This window comes from Anomaloglossus baeobatrachus, chromosome 2, assembly GCF_048569485.1.
Source record: "Anomaloglossus baeobatrachus isolate aAnoBae1 chromosome 2, aAnoBae1.hap1, whole genome shotgun sequence".
Lineage (NCBI taxonomy): Eukaryota > Metazoa > Chordata > Amphibia > Anura > Aromobatidae > Anomaloglossus > Anomaloglossus baeobatrachus.
The window spans coordinates 324,328,730-324,351,030 of record NC_134354.1 but is presented as its reverse complement, the minus strand read 5'-3'; the positions used below and the strand labels follow the sequence as shown (position 1 = coordinate 324,351,030).

Here is a 22,301-nt window from a genome sequence, read left to right as displayed (position 1 = left end):
CTTCCCCGGGCGTGAATTGAGCCCGCTAGGAATCTATGCCCTTCTGGGCTTTTTGAGTCGTCTTGGATAGTTGAATGATTTCATTCAACCCTTACCAACAGACTATCACTAGATAAAGGCAACCTGGTTAAGCACTTCGTTGGAAGCAGCCTCTGTTCCAATCTCTCAACTACTAGCCTCTGCGTAAAAACACGGAGTTGGCGGATGCCACTGACGTCCGGCTCGTAGAGTCTCGGACAGCAATAACAGCATGATTCGCCATGCCGACATTGCGAGTTAAAGACGCTGCTGGGACCGAGAGTACCTGTGACAGCGACCCTCTGCGCAATACTAGCTGAAATAGCTTGGAGTGCCTTCACGGCTGCGACTGCCGGAGCAGCCGACCTGCCGATAGCTTCATAGACAGATTGCAACCAGAGGCCAATCTGCCTGTCAATGGCATTTTGAAGTGAAGTCCTATCCACCACTACAACTATAGATCTAGCTGCAAGCATGGAGATTGGGGGATCCACATTTGGATACTGGGTCTAGCGCTTGACCACGTCAGGGGGAGCGACACGTGTCTCATTAATACGGTCGGAGAAACGCTTATCGTGATAAGCGTGTCGTTTCTGGACTGCGTCTCTGGAGTCAGAGTGCTAAACAAGTACTCAATATATAGAGATTTCTCTTGCTGTGAAGCTGACCCCTCCACTGGAGGAGTTGAGGGAGAAATACCCAACCTTTCGTTGATGGACGCAATAAGATTATTCACTATAGCGTCACCATCCGGTGTATCCGGATTGAGAGCGGTCTCAGGAACAGAGTCCTGAACAGCTACGTCTGCCTCATCGTACAGAGAGTACTCCCGCTGGGACCTTGCCCAGTGATGTAGTCGAGGGCTAATGCCAGCGAGCCCGCTTAGGCCATCTGGGACTGTCGACCGTGTCGGATGCCTGCTCTCTGGGATGCCTGGAATCACTCTGGCGCCTTGAGATGCTCCAGATCAGGGCGGCAGGGTCATTGCAACCATATTGCCCACGGTCTGCTTGGGGTGCAAAGTCTGTAAGATGTCAGTCATAGTCACAGACAATATATCAGCGGAAAAACTGCAACTTCGTCCCTGTCTCTGGACAGAGATCACAGGTGGTTCCTTTGGCCACATATAGCAGAGACCCCGGTTGAGCAATTGCACGCACTGGGGGTCCTGAAACCGTATGACATGCAGTACAAGCAGCATAGAAAGCCCGTGCATTGGCAACTTGTCTTTTTCTGCTGTTGTTGTCTAGCTATCTAAGAGCCTAGCCGAGGATAGCGACCGTACAGTGAATAGTCATACAAGCATGAAGTACAAATAAACACTTCAGCACATGTAGTACACGCAGCATTGAAAACTTGTGGCTTGGCACATTTGCTCTTCTGCTGTTGTTGTCTATTTATCTAGGAGCATGAGACAAGGATAGCGACATACAGTGAATGTATAGCATACAGCATGACAGTAAACACTGCAGCCCATGCAATCCAAGCAGCATTGAAAGCTTGCGCGTTAGCACCCTAGCCTTTCTGCTGCTGTTGTCTATTTATCCAGGAACATTAGCCAAGGATAGCGACATACAGTGAATGTATAGCATACAAGCATGACAGTAAACACTGCAGCCAATGCAAGTCAAGCAGCATTGAAAACTTGTGCCGTAGCACCATTGCTCTACTGCTGCTTTTGTCTGTTTATCTGGGCGCATTAGCCAAGAATAGCGACATACAGTGAATGTATATCATAACAATAAACCGTGCAGCACATGCAAGCGAAGCAGCATTGAAAGCTTGTGCCTTAGCACAAATTGCTCTACTGCTGCTGTTGCCCAATCTGACAGTAAACACTGCAGCACATGCAAGCGAAGAAGCATTGAAAGCTTGTGCCTCAGCAGCATTGCTTATTTGCTGCTGTTGCCCAGAATAGCGACAGTACAGTACAGTGCATAGCATATCAGCACACAGCCCAAAAGCCCACTTCAGCATTAGTGGTGTCAGTTGCTTACCGCCCGCACAAGAGCGGGTGCGAGGTCGCCCAAAAACCTGTGACTGGTTCCGTTCTCCCAGAGTGGAAACCATAATGGCTGCCGGCTTCTCTTCCCCGTCCTGTGCAGAGGGGCGGGCCGTGGGCGAGCCCCAGCCAAGAGCGGGAACCCGGCGTCTCACTGTGTTCAGTGAGAGGGGGCTGGAGAATGCAAAGCAGACTCCAGCTCCCTGCGCTGAGCTACTGTACAGCGTCCCGCCCCTCCTCTGACTGGCAGGGCTGGGGCGGGAACGAAACGAAAAACTAGGCCGCAAAGCCGGGGACTCTAGTAATAAGCGCGGCCGTCCTATGTGCACGGCCGACGCCGAAGTCCCCCGGCGCACCACAAGTCCCAGCCGCGCCACAATGTAAAAAACAACCAGCAGCGGCCGGCGCGGCCGTTTTCAATACATAAATTCACTCAGCAAAGCTGCAGTGAATAATAGCACCAGCGCTCCGCGCTGTTGTCCCCGGCGCACTAACACTCCCAGCAATGCTGGTGTGTGTGGGCGCGATGTGCATGGGAACACAGAGTACCTTGATGTAGCAGGGCCCTGTCCCTGACGATACTCAGCTCCATATCCAGCAGGTTCTTTTGGGTCTGTGGATGGAGCTCGGTCTCTGTGCCTGGAGACCGGTAAGATCCCACTTCACCCAGAGCCCCTCATGGGGATGGGGAAGGAAAACAGCATGTGGGCTCCGGCCTCTGTACTAGCAATAAGTACCTCAACCTTACAACACCATCCACGGGTGAGAAGGGAGCATGCTGGGGGCCCTACATGGGCCCTCTTTTCTTCCATCCGACATAGTCAGCAGCTGCTGCTGACTAAAATCTGTGGAGCTATGCATGGATGTCTGACCTCCTTCGCACACAAAGCTAAAACTGGAGAACCCGTGATATCACGGGGGGGTATAGCCAGAAGGGGAGGGGCCTTGCACTTTTTAGTGTAGTGCTTTGTGTGGCCTCCGGAGGGCAGTAGCTATACCCCAATCGTCTGGGTCTCCCAATAGAGCGCTGAAGAAATAAATAAGATCACTCACAAAGATGCTTACCCGTTACCCTGTATAGAGGAGTCTCTTGCTGCATTGAGGACTGCTAATTATTTTTCTACATTAGATCTCACTAGTGGATATTGGCAGGTCTCCGTGGCAGAGGAAGACCGTTAGAAGATGGCATTTACAACACCAATGGGCCTATGTGAATTTAATAGGATGCCGTTTGGATTATGTAATGCACCAGGAACATTTCAAAGGCTCATGGAATGTTGCCTGGGACACAAGAACTTTGAGATCATACTCTTGTACCTGGACGATGTAATCGTGTACTCCAGGACCTATGAAGATCACCTGGAACACTTGGCTGAGGTATTTGCATCTCTAGCAAAATATGGAATGAAGCTTAAACCATCAAAATGTCACCTGCTGAAACCAAAAGTCCAATATCTTGGACATGTAGTTAGCGCAGATGGAATAGCACCAGATCCAGAGAAGATAACAGCTATCCAAGATTGGCAGAGACCAACCACCGTCAGAGAAGTGCGCCAGTTCCTGGGTTTGGTAGGATATTACCGGAGATTTATAAGGGGCTATACAAAAATGGCAGCACCTTTACAAGACCTACTGGTAGGCCAAATTAAACGAAGAAGGTCAGAACAGTCAATGGTATGGAGTAAAGAGCAAGAAGATTCCTTCCAACAGATGAAGACCGCTCTGGCTGGTGAGGAAATATTGGCATATCCTGATTATAACCTACCATTTGTCCTGTATACCGACGCAAGTAATGTAGGCCTAGGAGCAGTATTATCTCAGGTACAAGATGGAAAAGAAAGGGTAATTTCCTATGCCAGCAGGAAACTTCGACGCACCGAAAGAAACCCTGAAAATTATAGTTCTTTTAAGTTGGAGTTTTTGGCCTTGGTCTGGGCCATAACGGAAAGGTTTAAACATTAGCTGGCTGCTTCAAAATTCGTCGCCTATTCGGATAACAATCCATTGACGCATCTGGACACTGCAAAACTCGGTGCACTGGAGCAACACTGGATGGCCAGATTGTCAAATTTTGATTTTATCATCAAGTACCAGACACGCCGTAAAAATGCCAATGCTGATGCCCTGTCTAGGAATCCTCAGGCATATCTACCAGGATCAGTAGAGGAGGATGACTTGGAGGAAGTAGAACTCCCAGCTTTCCATAAGAACAGAAAATGGGAAGTGACAGAGGCTGTTATCTATCAAAACCAGCAGAATATAGCATTGAACCCGTTGCCTCACTATAATTGGAAAGAAACCCAAGATAGTGATCCGGCAGTGAGTCTAGTGAAAAAGCTAGTAACCGAACCAAGCTGCAAACTTGACAAAGATTCCCCACTAGAGGCCAAGCAATTGTGGAAAGAAAGAAGCAGGTTATTTATCCATCAAGATAAACTGTGCAGAAGATATATTAATCCTAGTACACATGAGATGGTTTGGCAAATTGTAGTTCCAAAAAGAGACACCCAAATGGTGTTAGATATATATCATAATCCATCAGGACATTTTGGATGGAAGAAGTTGGAAATCCTGTTACGTGAAAGATTTTACTGGATTGGCATGAGATCTACTATAGAGAAATGGTGTAGAGATTGTGGACCATGCTCATTAAGAAGAAAAGACCGTAACAGTCAGAAGGCACCACTACAGTCCATCATTACAAAACAGCCATTAGAGCTGCTAGTCCTTGATCACGTCAAGCTCATACCCAGCAGATCCGGTTATACTTATGCTCTTACCATGGTAGACCACTATTCCAGGTTCCTAGTAGTAGCTTCAGTGAAGGACTTAACGGATCGAACAGCGGCAAAAACATTCAAAGCCTATTTCTGCAGACCACATGGATATCCAGAACGGGTATTAACAGATCAAAGCCCGACTTTTGAGTCTGAACTATTTCAAGAATTCTGTAAATTACACGGATGCGCCTTATCATCCTCAGACTAATGGAATGGGTGAGAAAATTAATCACATTGTGATAGAGCTGCTAAAAACTCTGCCTTTGGAGAAGTGGAACAGATGGCCAGAGAAGTTACCAGATCTAGTTGACATGTATAACAACATTCCAGTAAGCTCAACAAATTGCACCCCTGCATACCTTAGGAGAGGAAGACCAGGAAATTTGCCGGTGGATTTGGAGATGGACATAATAGTTCCTGAAGAAAATACCTCAGATGCAGATTGGGAAGTAAAAAGAAAGGAGCAATATCAGAAAATACAAAAATGTGTCGAGAGAAGCCTGGAAAAATCAAAGGAAAAACAAGAAGCAAACTTTAACAAAAGTGCTCAAGGAACACCCTTACTACCAGGTGAATTAGTCTTAAAGAGAAAAAGACGACTGCATAAGTTAGATGATCAATGGGAGGCAGAACCTTACACTGTACAACTATCAAACTTCAACAACCAGAAAACCTGTTTGATTAGCAAAGACAAAGGTGAAATAACAGCAATGGTGTCCAGGGATCTGTGACGACATGGACTCTCATGGGTTAAAGTTTCTTGAAATTCAGCCAGACAGGATGATAGATTGTTTATAGACGGGGGATCAGTCCCTCATTGTTTTTACAAGACTCTTGTTGACCCATGTAATTGTGTTGGCCACTGAAAGCCAGACGTATTGTTTCTCCAGACTCTTCCAGTAATCATTGTATTGTAGTTGTGTATTGCTAATGTGATTATCTTAGTAGCCATTGTCGAGTCTGTGACTTGCAGACTTCATGTAGATACCCTCAGTCTTTTCTGTAGACATAATCTGGATGAACATTGTCCATGCAGCTTGAGATTCATCCAATGGGAGAAGCGATCTTGTCCAACCAATCGATAAGGACGCAGTGTATCCAAGTGGAAGGCTGTGGCTATAAAAGGGATATCTTTACGCCACCAGGTGGTTGTTGATGGATGCTGATGGATCCAGTCTAAGCTCTAAGGAGCTGACTAGAGGATCAGGATATCTTATGGCTTCAATCTAGGGACCCCGGTTCCGGTTGGAGACCATATCCACAGCCTAGGGATTTCGACTCCGGCTGCCAGGATTGTAACATCATACCATGACTACCTAAGGAGGACACTCAGGTTGGGACAGTTCAGTCACCTGTTACAGACTTTGCAGACCTCACACAGCTTCCTAAATCTGGCATTATTCCTTTCTCGGTGGGTGCCTGCCAAAAGCGGGGTGCTGCTGGATTGGAGTAAATAGCCCTGGAACCTCTGAGGCATGGACATTCTAAATCCCTGGTGAGCCAGCGGAAGGGTGAGACTCTGTTGCCTGTTACATTTGTGTTTTGCTGGTTATGTGCCGTTAATTGTTTGGGGATCCAATAAAGTCTAATTATTGTGGTTCCCTCACCCTGTGTTGTCTGAGTAGTGTTACGCCCACGGTTAAGGAGGCCGGCGTTCAGTTGGGATGAGCCCTGAGCCACGCTGTCTTTCTAAAGGCGGCGGGTTTTAGTAGACGAGAGCACCCACTGAGCTCCGTGTCTCCACATGATCATTAAAAGAAATACCCTCAACAGCTGCCACCAGTAGAGAGAATTCCTATTCAGAGAAAAGAAGAGAAAGAAAGAATAGTCAAGACAATTTTAGGAGAACTTCCTGCAGATTGGCCGCAAGTAGATGGCGTATACTTGATACCGATGGTGACTTTTCCACAACCCAGTGAAACGCCCAGAGCAGAAGAACCACCCGTCGTAATGGAATCAGAGATTTCTGCAGTTGGTGTACCTGCCATTTCCACTAGGAGGGTAAGTAGACCCTCAAGTATACCAATTTTACGCAGGTCAACACGTATTAACTTTGGCTGTCCACTGCTTAGATGCAGAGAATAAAATGTAGAAAGTGGAATATGTAAATAGTTGAATAGGTAGATAAACAGAAAGGTAGAATCAGCTCACCCAGATCACATGGAGACTCCAATGAAGGACAGGTGCACGGGAAGGCCGGCCCGGCCAAGAAACTCCGGGAAAAGGAAAAAAATCCAGCACTCGTGTCCAGGAAATGTAATAAAATTTGCTTCTTTTATTTATTCAATTTTCATAGTAAAATTGGATCATATCCACAAAGTATAAAAAATCCCCATAAAGACAGGATGGGATGACAGAGGAGTACGCGTTTCGAGCTACATGCTCTTAATCTCAATCCACATTGAATGAACAACCACATGGGGATTTAAAGGGAAAAAAAAAAAAAAAGGAGGAGGAAAAATTTGAATTTAAGACGGATATGACACCATAGAAAAAAAGTCAGAACCAAACAAAATAGCAGCAGATAAAAACAGAGCAGAATAACTAAGTACATTGTATGAATAGCAACCCCATATATACATATATAGAGAGGGGACGATCTGCAGTAAAAGTATGCAAAGTGACAAAACACATGTATCAAATATATTCTAGACGTACAAGTGCATCCTTATATATTTTATATTATAAATTTTTATCGACATTGTACATATAAGGAAAAAAAAATAAAAAAAACATCCTTTCATTTTATCAAAGCCGTGTACCAATTTCAAATGCATTAATATATATTTCTTAATTCATCTCTTAAATTCATGCCTTGGGGGGCTCTAGTCTCCATCAAGAAAATCCATTTTGCCTCCTTCTTGCGCATGATTTTTGTGATATCACCCCCTCTATGTGGTAACACAATTTTCTCAATAGCATTTACACGGCAGCTGTTTGTGCAGCCACCGTGAACAGAGATAAAGTGTTGTGAAGCACCTGAAGGGCTTCTGCTACTTCTGTTACAAGCATCATATAGGTGTTCTGAAATCCTTTTCCTAAGGCTACGGCCAGTGCTTCCAATATACTGAATATTACATGTATCGCATGTAATGAGATACACGACATGAGTTGTACTACAGTTTATAAAAGAATTGATATTATATTCTTTTTTCGTTACACTAGATACAATTTTTTTCGTGTTAGGCATATATTTGCACAAGCCGCATACCTTCTGTCCACACCTATATGAGCCCGTAACAGATAGCCAATTATACACACCACCTCTATTACGATTTGTATGGTCACTGGGAGAGATCATAGAGGCAATAGTGTTGTTACGTTTAGAGACAAATTTTATTCCCTCCTCAAGAATATTTTTAACGGTATCATCCGTACTGAGTATAGGGAGATATTTCTTAATGATGTTGACAATAGAATAAAAATCCGTACTATATTTAGTGGAAAATACAATTGATGGCTGTTTATGTGTGACGTCCATTTGTTTGTTCAATAGATACTGATCTCTGGTTTTAGAATCTGCACGTGCTTTAGCTTTGGAAATAATCGCATCAGAGAAACCCCGACAGAGAAACCTTTCCCTAATGATCCTACATTCTTTCACATATGCTTCCTCTGATGAGCAACACCTCCTTGCCCGTATGAACTCTCCTGTGGGAATGTTATCCACTACATGTTTTGGATGACAGCTATTAGCGTGGAGCAGGGAATTCCCTGCTGTCGGCTTTCTAAATAAGCTGCAAGTTACACCCTCATTCCCAGGTTTAGATGAAAAAAGAACATCCAAAAATGTAATTTGTTCTTTATGATGTTCATATGTAAACCCAAGATTGTAGGGGTTGTTATTTAGATATGTCATGAAATCTACAATCTCCTCATCCTCCCCTTTCCACACAATGATCACGTCATCAATATAACGGAGGAATATTGCAATATTATGTGAAAATGGGTTGTCCACAGAAAAAATGTTTCCCTCCTCCCACCAAGACAAATAAATATTTGCTAGGGAGGGGGAAAATTTCGCACCCATAGCACAGCCTTGAGTCTGGACATAGTAACTACCCATGAAGGTGAAAAAATTGTTTTTTAATAAAAACCAAGTCACATCCAAAACAAAATTTTGAAGATCAGATGAGTAGCCACTATGTCCAGACATATGATGTTTCAAGGCCATGGTGTTGCTCATCAGAGGAAGCATATGTGAAAGAATGTAGGATCATTAGGGAAAGGTTTCTCTGTCGGGGTTTCTCTGATGCGATTATTTCCAAAGCTAAAGCACGTGCAGATTCTAAAACCAGAGATCAGTATCTATTGAACAAACAAATGGACCTCACACATAAACAGCCATCAATTGTATTTTCCACTAAATATAGTACGGATTTTTATTCTATTGTCAACATCATTAAGAAATATCTCCCTATACTCAGTACGGATGATACCGTTAAAAATATTCTTGAGGAGGGAATAAAATTTGTCTCTAAACGTAACAACACTATTGCCTCTATGATCTCTCCCAGTGACCATACAAATCGTAATAGAGGTGGTGTGTATAATTGGCTATCTGTTACGGGCTCATATAGGTGTGGACAGAAGGTATGCGGCTTGTGCAAATATATGCCTAACACGAAAAAAATTGTATCTAGTGTAACGAAAAAAGAATATAATATCAATTCTTTTATAAACTGTAGTACAACTCATGTCGTGTATCTCATTACATGCGATACATGTAATATTCAGTATATTGGAAGCACTGGCCGTAGCCTTAGGAAAAGGATTTCAGAACACCTATATGATGCTTGTAACAGAAGTAGCAGAAGCCCTTCAGGTGCTTCACAACACTTTATCTCTGTTCACGGTGGCTGCACAAACAGCTGCCGTGTAAATGCTATTGAGAAAATTGTGTTACCACATAGAGGGGGTGATATCACAAAAATCATGCGCAAGAAGGAGGCAAAATGGATTTTCTTGATGGAGACTAGAGCCCCCCAAGGCATGAATTTAAGAGATGAATTAAGAAATATATATTAATGCATTTGAAATTGGTACACGGCTTTGATAAAATGAAAGGATGGTTTTTTTTTTGGTTTTTTTTTCCTTATATGTACAATGTCGATAAAAATTTATAATATAAAATATATAAGGATGCACTTGTACGTCTAGAATATATTTGATACATGTGTTTTGTCACTTTGCATACTTTTACTGCAGATCGTCCCCTCTCTATATATGTATATATGGGGTTGCTATTCATACAATGTACTTAGTTATTCTGCTCTGTTTTTATCTGCTGCTATTTTGTTTGGTTCTGACTTTTTTTCTATGGTGTCATATCCGTCTTAAATTCAAATTTTTCCTCCTCTTTTTTTTTTTTTTTTCCCCTTTAAATCCCCATGTGGTTGTTCATTCAATGTGGATTGAGATTAAGAGCATGTAGCTCGAAACGCGTACTCCTCTGTCATCCCATCCTGTCTTTATGGGGATTTTTTATACTTTGTGGATATGATCCAATTTTACTATGAAAATTGAATAAATAAAAGAAGCAAATTTTATTACATTTCCTGGACACGAGTGCTGGATTTTTTTCTTTTTCCTTGAATAGGTAGATAGTATTAATGTATAAAAGGGGTAAAGGAAGTTTGCATAATGCTGTATAGGGGCCAGGAAGGTGACTCCAGGGCCAAGATGCCTACAGTGATTGTGACTGATATAGAACCTCACCACACTTAGAACTCTTAAACTAAAGCACTCATAATTGTTGATATATTTTTTTGTTTGTTGATGCACTTTAAGCGAAGATCGAGCCACAAGACTGGGTGTGGCAAACGTTTCTTTAACAGCTTACGGCCAATGGACTAATGCTGTATGAGCTGGTGACCTATCTTATTCAATTTTTGTAGTTTTTATTTTTAAGACTCTCTAAAGAAAAAATAGAGTAAATATTACCAATATGTTATGGTTAAATTATAAGAAAATGTTTAGCTTAACCTAAACCTTGTTGTCACACTCGGGGACGAGTGTGATTAACTAAGGGGGTATGTGGCGCCCCTGTGGTTAGGCGCTACAGGGGTATACAGCACCTTAACATCAAGGTGCAGTGCCCTTTGGTCACAGGTGAAAGAGAGAGGAAATGCAGAGTCTTATATTAGATTGAGTAACATTGACTCAGCAGCCCCTACATATTCCTGGGACTGTTTATATAGTAGGTCCATAGGGGGGTGGAGCCTAGCTGAGCGTGAGACGCGACATGATTGACAGGACGACTTAGTGACAGTTAATCAGTTAGCAGTTAGCCAGTAAGGAGTGACAAGAAGAGACGAGAGTAAATTGATGACTGAAAGAAGGGCTAGAAATAACATAGGCCCGACGTCCTGAGCGAGGGTACCCCAAAAGAAAAGAAAGACACAGGAAAAGGGGTAACCCAGACGGAAAGGTGACGCTTTAGGTCTGGCGAGAGCCGGCTGAAGAGTTCAGGTCGACACAGGTATAACGGAACCGAGGAGGTTTGTCAGGTTTATCCCCAAACCACTGACCATTAACCTGGGATCTTAAATAAGAGGAGTCCCGGTACCCATCAAGAGTCTGACTACTAACCCCAAGCATAGGGAGTCACAGAGCCCTCAGAGCAGGGAGCGAGAAAGAGACAAGGAAAGGTTACCTCAGAGAGAGACTGTCATTAAATCTCCTCCGAAACTTGTGACCATTGGCCTTCTGGTAAGCGAACGGTTTCTGCTGTGAACTGTGCAAACAAACCAGACGCTAGTAAAAAGGACTTGTTTGAACTGATGTGAATTCGGTGTGTCGTCTCTCCGCCGTTCGACAGGACCCTGCGACATCAGAGAAGAAGGCAGCCATCAATGCTTGGTCGCTTCCCTCCTGGTCAGTGACCCTCCACCCTGAGGTAAAATAGCTCCACCTGTGGGGAGCTGAGAGATATTAAGCTGCCGTCACCATCGCCTCAGAGGTCGGCCACAGGCAGCGCTGGTATATCCCGCTTACCAGACACCTCAGGTGGCGTCACGTATATCCCCAAAATCATCCCTGTACCCCATTCCACAGCCGCAGACTGAGCGCCCAGGGCACGAAGCCGGGACCGACCACCTGTGATAACCCCATCGAGAGTAAAGTATCCGTAGTCCCGGCGCCAGAGTACCCCCCTACCAAAAACCCTGATGGTCGACTCACAAGCATTCAAGAAAGCATGTGACACCCAAGGAAAGACCCTCCTGATGCCTCGTGAGAGAAAGATGATCAAGTTACTATGTTGGGGACAATATAAAAGATTTTTGGCTCAAAAGGACCTCAATGGGGCGTTTTTCCATGTGAAAAATGCATTGCGTGCCCCCCAAACATGGTGAGCGCATCAAATTTCGTCTCTAGTGATGGTAGAAAAGAATTTCGAATGACCAAACACAACGCCTTGAAGAATGATGATGTCGCAACTTTGAAACCTTTCCCATGACATTTTAAAATCCACCTGTGATGCATCTTTCCTTAAAGTGTCAGGTATTGACAAAATTATTATGAATTTGAGAGGCGGTGATGTGAAGAAAAATCTTTCCCAACTAGAAACGCAATGAATATGGCATCTAAACACTGTGCGTCCATTCGAACTAAATAAAGTCTTGAGTTTTGCCCCTTTTCTATGAGGGATTCTCAAATAGGGTTTGGACTTTTGATGAGATTCCCTTAGTCATATTATTCCAGTTCTTTTATGGTATTGGGCTGTGGGTTCAGTCTTGTTTAATAATTTTTAAAAAATTTGTATAGTATGTTAATAGTTTTTGTTTTTCTTTTTAGTGGAATTTGATGGTGTATCTTCTGTTTTTGACTTTTTTTTATCATTGGTCAACATGGAAAATTACAGTTTTTTGAGAAGCTTTAACGGATTTTGGACGGATGTGTACACTTTATTCGTTATTATTAACCCCTTCACGACCTTTGACGGATCTATCAGTCATGGAGCGTGTCACGTTAAGACCCGCCCCCCTGCCGCAGGCAGGATGCGGCGATCCGCGCACATATCAGCTGTTTTCAACAGCTGACATGTGTGCCTGCATGTTATGAGTGGAATCACATTCCACCCGTAACATTAACCCCTTACATCTCGCTGCCAAAGTCTGGCAGCGAGATGTATATACGCGCGGTCATGATTTTCACTTACCACCTCCCCAACTGAAAGTTACGTGAGTGATCACGTGACTTTCGGTGGTTGTCATGGTAGCACAGGGTCATGTGATGACGCCTGCAGCTATGACGAGTCACTTTCGTTTTCACTCGGCCCGGAGGCCAGTGAAGCAGGAAGTGACCATATCTGCTGTTTACAGCTGTATAGCTGTGATCAGCTGATAGATCAGAGCGATCGGATTGTTGATCGCTATAGCCCCCTAGGGGACTAGTAAAATAATAAAAAAAAAAAAAAAAAAAAGTAAAAAAAAAGTTTTAAAAAATAAAAAAAAACAAAAAACCTAAAAGTTCAAATCACCCCCTTTCACCCCAATGAAAATTAAAGGGTTAAAAAAATAAATATAAATACACACATATTTGGTATCACCACGTTCAGAAATGCCCAATCTATCAAAATATAAAATCAATTAATCTGATTGGTAAACGGTGTAGCGGCAAAAAACGTCCAAATACCAAAATTACATTTTTTTGGTCGACGCAAGTCTTATGCAGAATGCAATAACAGGCGATCAAAACGTAGCATCTGTGAAAAAATGGTACCATTAGAAATGTCAGCTCGAGACGCAAAAAATAAGCCATCACTGAGCCATAGATTCCAAAAAATGAGAATGCTAGGGGTTTCGGACAATGGCGCAAAACGTGCACCACTTTTATTGGACAAGCTTGTGAATTTTTTTTAACCCCTTAGATACAAGTAAACCTATATATGTTTGGTGTCTACAAACTCGCACCGACCTCAGGCATCATACCCAGACATCAGTTTTACAATATAGTGAACACAGTGAATAAAACATCCCAAAAACTATTGTGCCATCAAGCTTTTTTTGCAGTTTTTCCACACTTGGAATTTTTTTGCTTTTTTCCAGTACACCATATGGTAAAACTTATGGTTTCATTTAAATGTACAACTTGTCCCGCAAAAAACAAGCCCTCATATGGCAAGATTGATGGAAAAATAAAAAAGTTACGGCTCTCGGAAGAAGGGGAGCAAAAAACAAAAACGGAAAGTGCCTGAGGGATGAAGGGCTTAATTATATATTTTTTTTTTTTTATAAGGAAAACATTTTTCTATATATATAAAAAAAATTTAGGTGGCTAATTTTATATTTATTTACTGTAGTGGATTTTTTTTTTTAAATATGTAGCATTTATTGTGTCACTTTCTCTTTTTTATATGTGTATGTGTGTATATACGAGTGTACATGCGTGTACATATACTGTATGTACTTATATATTTATTATTACCTATATATTGACAAATTTAATATCTATATTTTGTTCACAGTTGTCTAATATGCTTTTTCACAATCAGATTTCACTTATAAACCTTTTTTGCATATTTTTGCTCACTTTTAATACATACGATTTTATAATAGAATGTTTTTATTGTAGATTTCTTATTTTTTTTATACTTCATTATATTCACACATTCGAATAATTTATTTATAATTAAAATATTTTTTGTTTGTCATAATTTTAGTTCACATTTTATTTTTTACACTTTTAATATAATCATCCATTTCACATTTCCTTGAATTCATCTTATAATGTATTCACACTAGTGCTATATACAAATTTTATGGTTTGTTAAATATTCTCATATATGTTTTTTTGCACTAATATCACCTTAGAGGTTGTCACACATATACATATATGTGTATGTATATACAAATCTATAATGAATTATGTATTTTTCCATGTGTATGTGTGTGCGTATATATATATATATATATATATATATATATATATATATATATATATATATATATATATATACACACATACATACTAGAAAGTGGCCCGATTCTAACGCATCGGGTATTCTAGAATTTATTGTGTAGTTAATGTATGATTTTTGTTATATATATAGATGTTGTTGTGTGTAGTTGCCAAGTGTTTGTGTAGGGGCTGTAAATGTTCTGGGTGTTGTCTGGGTGGGGGTGTGAGAGCGGTGTTGTTTGTGTGGAGCGCTGTGTGTGTGTTGCGTTGTTTGTGGAGCGCTGTGTATCTGCAGTGTTGTCTGTGTGTGGTGCGCAGTTTGTGTGGGTGTGGGGTGCGTGTGTGTGTTTTGGGGGAGGTATGTTTTGTGCAATGTGTGTGTGTTGCGCGGTATGTGCGTATATCGCGGTGTGTGTGTGTTGGGTGTTGTGTGTGTGCGGCATTGTCTGTGTGTGTGGGTGTCTGTGTAGGGCGGTGTTTGTGGTTCCCAGTGTGTGTGTGGTGTGTTGTGCGGTGCGCGTGTGGCAGTGTGTGTGTGTTTTGGGGGGAGGTGTGCACCCCCATCGTGCTCCATCCCCCATGCTGCGCACCCCCCATCGTGCTCCATCCCCCATGCTGCGCACTCCCCATCGTGCTCCATCCCGCATGCTGCGCACCCCCCATCGTGCTCCATCCCACATGCTGCGCACCCCCCATCGTGCTCCATCCCCCATGCTGCGCACCCCCCATCGTGCTCCATCCCCCATGCTGCGCACCCCCCATCGTGCTCCATCCCCCATGCTGCGCACTCCACATCATGCTCCATCCCCCATGCGCGCACCCCCCATCGTGCTCCATCCCCCATGCTGCGCACCCCCCATCGTGCTCCATCCCCCATGCTGCGCACTCCCCATCGTGCTCCATCCCCCATGCTGCGCACCCCCCATCGTGCTCCATCCCCCATGCTGCGCACTCCCCATCGTGCTCCATCCCCCATGCTGCGCACCCCCCATCGTGCTCCATCCCCCATGCTGCGCACTCCCCATCGTGCTCCATCCCCCATGCTGCGCACCCCCCATCGTGCTCCATCCCCCATGCTGTGCACTCCCCATCGTGCTCCATCCCCCATGCTGCGCACCCCCCATCGTGCTCCATCCCCCATGCTGCGCACTCCCCATCGTGCTCCATCCCCCATGCTGCGCACCCCCCATCGTGCTCCACAGTCACACATCAGACAGTATACATGCACATATCTGATCGCATATACTCACACCCCACTTCTCCCTGTGCCCTCCGGTGGGCGGTCCCAGCAGCTGTGCTGCACGCCGTGCTCCTCTGCCTTCTGCCGACACGCAACATCCGATCGCATACACGCACACATCCGATCGCATACACGCACACATCCGATCGTATACATGCACACATCCGATCGCATACACGCACACATCCGATCGCATACACGCACAAACACGATCGCATACACGCACACACATTGACGATATCGCACATACACGCTCACACACTCACAACATCCGGAGATACCACATGCTTCCGGCCATGTGATCCTCCGGCAGGTCCTGGAAGGTCACTGCACGCACAGTATCGCCGCCGAGAAGCAAGCGATATCACTGGATGTTGTGCGTGTGTGGATGCGATCTGATGTGTGTGTGAGGTGTGTGTGAGAGTGAGTGATCTGATGTGTGTGTGTCTGTTCTTATGTGTGTGTGTGTGTGTGTGTGTGTTCCACCACTGCAGGACCTTGATGCGCTCACCTGCTCCCAGTCGGCTTCTGGTGAGTATGATCGGGGGTCTTCTTTCTTCTCTCTTCTGGGGGTGCCCGCTGCCTATAATGAAGTGTCTTGCAGTCTCTTTAACTCTTTCACCGCTGCATGACACTTCATTATTGACCGCAGCGTATGCCGGCTCCCTGCACATGTGTACCGGGAGCCGGTGTACGCTGGTAACCATGATACACATCGGGTAACTAAGGGAAGCGCTTCCTATAGTTACGCGGTGTGTCATGGTTACCAGCGTACACCGGCTCTGTCACGATCCCAGCATCGCAAAGTTATGTCCACCGGGGTCGGGGCCGAGCGGGCAAGGCGTTAGCGTATGCCGGCTCCCTGCACATGTGTACCGGGAGCCGGTGTACGCCGGAGCGGGCGATGCGTGCGGGGGGCGGGGCCAGGCCAAGGCGAGCGGGAGTGAGCGATGCGTGCGGAGGGCCGTGGCGAGTGACCAATCCATGCTGGGGGCGGGGCCAGGCCGAGGCGAGCGGCCAATCCGTGGGGGCGGGTGGGGCCAGGCCGAGCCTAGCAGCCAATCCGCTGGTTGTCACGGTAAGGACACAATTTTGGAGCAAGACAGACAGACAGACAGACAGACAGACAGACAGACAGACAGACAGACAGACAGACAGACAGACAGACAGACAGACAGACAGACAGACAGACAGAATAAGGCAATTATATATATAGATATATAGTATGTATATATTTTCTTGTATGTGTATTTTATATGTGTCTTCAACAATATGTATGGAGGTTGCAATATGTATATATGAATATTTATTTAGTCTTTTAATTTAATAGACACTTTCATATTTAGTATTGTGTGGCACTTTCTATATGCACAGACGTAGGAAACTTATTCATTCCGTCCAACTCTGCTCGCTTCTAATTGTTGACAGGTGTTTCTATTAACTTGGCGTTAGCTGTGCGCTCACATGGGTTTTTAGTGCGCTGGCATGGCAACGTATCCTTTGTTACGGGGAGACACGCTCCCCCTCTTTGATGACGTATCCCGGGTGCGTCACTGGGTGCGTCTCATGCTCTGGACGCTGAGCCATGAGTACAGCGTGTCTGACGTTACCCTGGTAGGCGCTTTGTCCGGTGACGTGCTAAGTAGCTAATTGGCTGCCCTCTGGTTGAATAACCTGCCATTCACACCAAACAACCACTTACCTTCTGAAGAAGCAGATAGCGAAACGTGTGTTAAGGGGGTTTCCTGAGGTAATTATTTACTCTTTATCCTTTTATTTGGTGGCAGGAGGTACATTTCTAGCATATATGACTCACACTTTATTATTGGATTTTGATCAGTGAGTGATTCAGGTCTGAGTCATGTTCTTTTGTTCATTTTTTCTGTTCTGTGATCCCCTATTGTTATTCCACTGGGAAACAGTCATTGATTGTATTTGGGGCTTAGTATTGTGTATGAACTATATGTTGTGGTTATTAACATTGAACCTCTGAAATAATTTTTGACTGATCAAGCATATTGATTGATGGAGGGGGAAAAGTAATTTAATATTCAATTTGTGATATTATTTTGAACTTTCTAGTTATTAAATTTCCCCTCCTAGATGGTAGTCAATTAAAATTATTTATCTTGTTGCCACCTTGTGTCCAAAATTGGCCTGACATGTTTCTAAATATTTTTTGGCATGAAAAATGTATTTGAATTGGACAGATTAGGTTATAATTTTTCTATGTACTTACTTTAATTGCAGTTTGGGATTCAATCTCTGCACTTCTCCTATATGTTTTTAATGTGTTTAATTGTTTCTACAACAGTCTGTAAACATCTGGGATTCAGGAGACCAGTTGCTTGAGTTTTGAGAGGGGAATGTTGTGCCATTCTTGTCTGATGTAGGATTCTAACTGCTCAAGGGTCCTGGTGCATGATAAAAAGCTTTAACTTGCATTTGTGGATTGTACGGTGGACTGTGAACACAGACAATGATTACTGAACCTGTTCCTGAGCCCATGCAGTGATTTGCATGAAGGAATCATGCCTGTGTTTAATGTAGTGCCACCTGAGGGGCCCATAGATCACAAGCATCCAGTATTAACATTCAGCCTTGTGCACATGAATAGTGATGAGTGGACTCGCAAATAACCAAGACCGGATCAAAATCTGGATCTGGGCCGGATTCCAGTCCCCATATAAGTCTATGGGCACCAGAATCTGGCGATTAAAAATGTTGGTAGAAGGGATAGTACTTACCAAGGCTCCAACATGGCTGCACACTGCTCACGTGGCCTCGCATTCACTTCCTGGGCCACTAATTATTTTGATTGCATATGCACGGCTTTCGCTGCCCACTGGCCATCCTAGCGTCTGTGATTGGTTGCAACCAGACGCGTCCCCAACCTGTGTGACAGCCTCTGTCTGCAACCAATCACAGGCACTGTTTGTGGGTCTATATTGTACAGTAAAAATAAATGAAATATTTGGCGTAAGGTTCTCCCGCCAGCCCTGTAACAGTGACAGTGCCGGCCGGGGGCAGGGTGTGTAGAGCTGGCCCGCACTTCCCAACTCCCACCCAGCTCTGTCAGTATGAAAGGGTTGGCTGGGTGCGGGACACGGCCCCACACTTTAACAGTTACAGTGCCGGAGCACAGACCCACATTTTAAGCGTGCTAGCTCGGTCCGCCTTGTCAGTGTTTCCCAGATCCTGGAGAGATCGGAAATGTTTTCGGTCTCTCCAGGCTCAGCTGTAGCAGAGCCAAGACCGTCGTGGGACGTTGTGTGGATTACGGCGAAGCTTTAAGGGTTTAAGTGTTTTGGGGTTAATAGAGAGGGGAAAGGGGATGCTGTATTTTATTTCAAATAAAGGGAGTTTTCTGTTTTTGTTTACTTCTTTTTACTTATAGGATTAATGATGTGTGAGTCTCATAAACCTCTACCCATCACTAATTTTGGGCTTGATGACAGTTGTGCACTGTCATTTGGCCCCTTATTACCCCGAATGTCACGGCACCAGGGCAATCGGAAAGAGCTGGGTAAAGTGCCAAGATTATCGCATCTAACAGATGCAACAATTTCGAGGCGGCTGCAGGCTGCTATTTTTAGACTGGGCTCCCAATAACCATGGGTCTCCCGAGGCGGAGAATACTAGCCCTCAGCTGTCGGATTTTATGATGGCTGGATATCATAATTGGGGGGTGGAGACTGCACGCTGTTTTTAAAATTAAGTGGAAAAAAAAGCCACATGCGGTTCATCCCATTTTGATACACTGCCAAAATAAGAGCATGGCTAGGGGCTACAGCCTGTAGCCGTGGTTTTATCTGTGCTGGGTATCATAATACGGGGAACCCTATGCCAAATATTTTATTTATTTTTACTGTATGATATAGACCCACAGACTGCGCCTGTGATTGGTTGCAGGCAAACTCTGTCACAGAGGCTGGGGGCGCATCTGACTGCAACCAATCACATACACTAGGACGGCCGGTGGGCAGGGAAGCATATGGATGAGCAATAATGAGCGGCGCAGGAAGTGAAGGAGAGGCCGCGGGAGTCGTGTACAGCCACGCTGTAGCCTCGGTAAGTATGAAGCACTTGATTCATTCTTATTTTCTTTATATTTCCTATATTCGCCAAGCTGCCGGAACAACACGCGGAATTCCGGGCCCAGCAAGTGGGTAAGTTTGAAACAGCATGGATCTGGACTTTTACAGTCCGGGTCCACCCATTACTACACATGAATAGCGCCAGAATCTCTAAATCTTTTAATATTATGTATTGTAGATGGTGGGATATGCAAAGTGTTGAGGAACATTTTTCTGAAATAGTTTCACAATTTTTAGACACAGTTGTTGACAGATTTGTGAACCTCTGAACATCTTTGCTTCTGAGAAACTTTGCCTTTCCGACAAGCTGTTTTTATACAGTCAACTAACTGGGAAAATTTACCCTTCAGTTGATTTTCATTAGTACCACTTTTTCAACATTTTGTTAAGCTGTCCCAACTTTTCTGATGTGTTGCTGCCATCAATTTCTAAATACCGTATTTTTCGGACTATAAGACGCACTTTTTTCCCCCCAAAATGTTGGGGGAACGTGGGGGGTGCGTCTTATAGTCTGAATGTAGGGCTGTGGGAAATGAGGGTGCTGTGGTGGAGTGGGTCATCGGCGGCATGAGCAGGCAGCAGCAGCGCCTACCGTGACCACGTGGGCCCGCTCATTTCATATGCACGCCCATCATCCCACCCATCATCTCTCAGCGCTGAAGCGGACGCTGACAGGTGGGAGGGATGATGGGCGGGGGATGCGCGCATACTAAACAGCCGGCCCGCATGATTACCCTGGCAACTACAGCCTGGAGTGATCATGTGTGGCTATATTCACTGCCCCCCGCGCATCATAATCATCAGAGCGGGGTGCAGTGAATCAGTATACTCACTGGCCACAATCCCTGACTGCAGGCCGTGGCTGTGTGTGGAGACTAGCAGTGCGCACAGCAATGACGTCATCGCTGTGCACACGTGTCGACACACAGCCGCGGCCAGCACAGACAGGAGGACGAGCGATGCTGCAGGGATCGTGGCCGGCTCCACACAGGTCAGCGGCGCTGCTGCTGGCACAGATGGGAGGAGGAGTGATGCTGCGTGGAGTGAGGAAAGGGGAGTATGAACGTTTATTTTATGTGTGTGACACACGATGGGGCCATACACCAGGATGGGGGTATAAAGCAGGATGCAGCCATACACCAGGATGGGGGTATATAGCAGGATGCGGCCATACACCAGGATGGGGTATATAGCAGAATGCGGCCATACACGAGGATGGGGTATATAGCAGGATGCGGCCTATACCAGGATGGGGTAAATAGCAGGATGCGGTTATACACCAGGATGGGGTATATAGCAGGATGCGACCATACACCAGGATGGGGGTATATAGCAGGATGCGGCCATATACAAGAATGGAGTATATAGCAGGATGGGGGGGGCTATACCAGGATGGTGTATATACACATATATATATATATACATACACACACACACACACACACACACACACATATATATATATACAAACATACATACATACACACACACAAGGCAGGAGGATCATTACCAGGATGGGGTACCTTAGTAGAGATTTTGGGGACATTACCCCCATAACAGTGTCAGCAGCAGATCCTTGCCCCATAACAGTGTGTCTTGACCACATCTTTTGCTTAAAATTTTATTTTCCTATTTTCCTTTTCTAAAACCAGGGTGCGTCTTATGGTCCAGTGAGTCTTATAGTTCGAAAAATACGGTAAGTTAATTTTTTTATGATATGAAAAGTTGTCTAATTTTCACCTTCTCATATGTTTAACTTTAGGTTGTGAACAAAATCTGTCTATAGGAGATTTCCAAATGATTGCATTCTGGTTACCTTTACACTGCGTCACAACTGTTTTGGAATTGGGATTGTACCATAAATACATAACCACAGCTATGTTTTTCACCTGAACACTCACCTGAACCAACACGTGCCCTGGAGAGAGTAGGCGAATCCAACTTGTGTGCAGGAACAGTTAAATAATTAGCAGCCTGAAACAAGTACAAACAACAGACTTTCTTAATCATTTAAACTGTAGTCTTCGTTCACTTCTGCTGAATTCATATTTGTCGTTCTCATAATGGAAAGATTTTAGATGCTGCCACATCAGCTTATTCATTTATTTATCATGTGTTGTTTCCACAATTCGGGAACTGCAGTTTAGCATTACCTTTATCTATAATGAATTATACATAAATTTTTAGTCCTATTTTATAAAATGGGGTTTTGAGGTTAAAAGAGTAATGACTAATGTAATAAAAAGACAAGAAATATTTTG

At 44.3% G+C, this 22,301-nt stretch overlaps 1 protein-coding gene across 2 annotated transcripts in view; it reads right to left on the bottom strand.

Moving 5' to 3' along the window:
- SLC9A1 (solute carrier family 9 member A1) overlaps positions 1 to 22,301 on the bottom strand; it is a 246,355-nt gene that overhangs the window by 36,077 nt on the left and 187,977 nt on the right. For both annotated transcript variants that reach the window (XM_075335896.1, XM_075335897.1), the window contains exon 11: positions 21,942 to 22,014. In XM_075335896.1, coding sequence (XP_075192011.1) covers positions 21,942 to 22,014 — 73 coding nt within the window. The remainder of the gene's footprint in view (positions 1 to 21,941; positions 22,015 to 22,301) is intronic.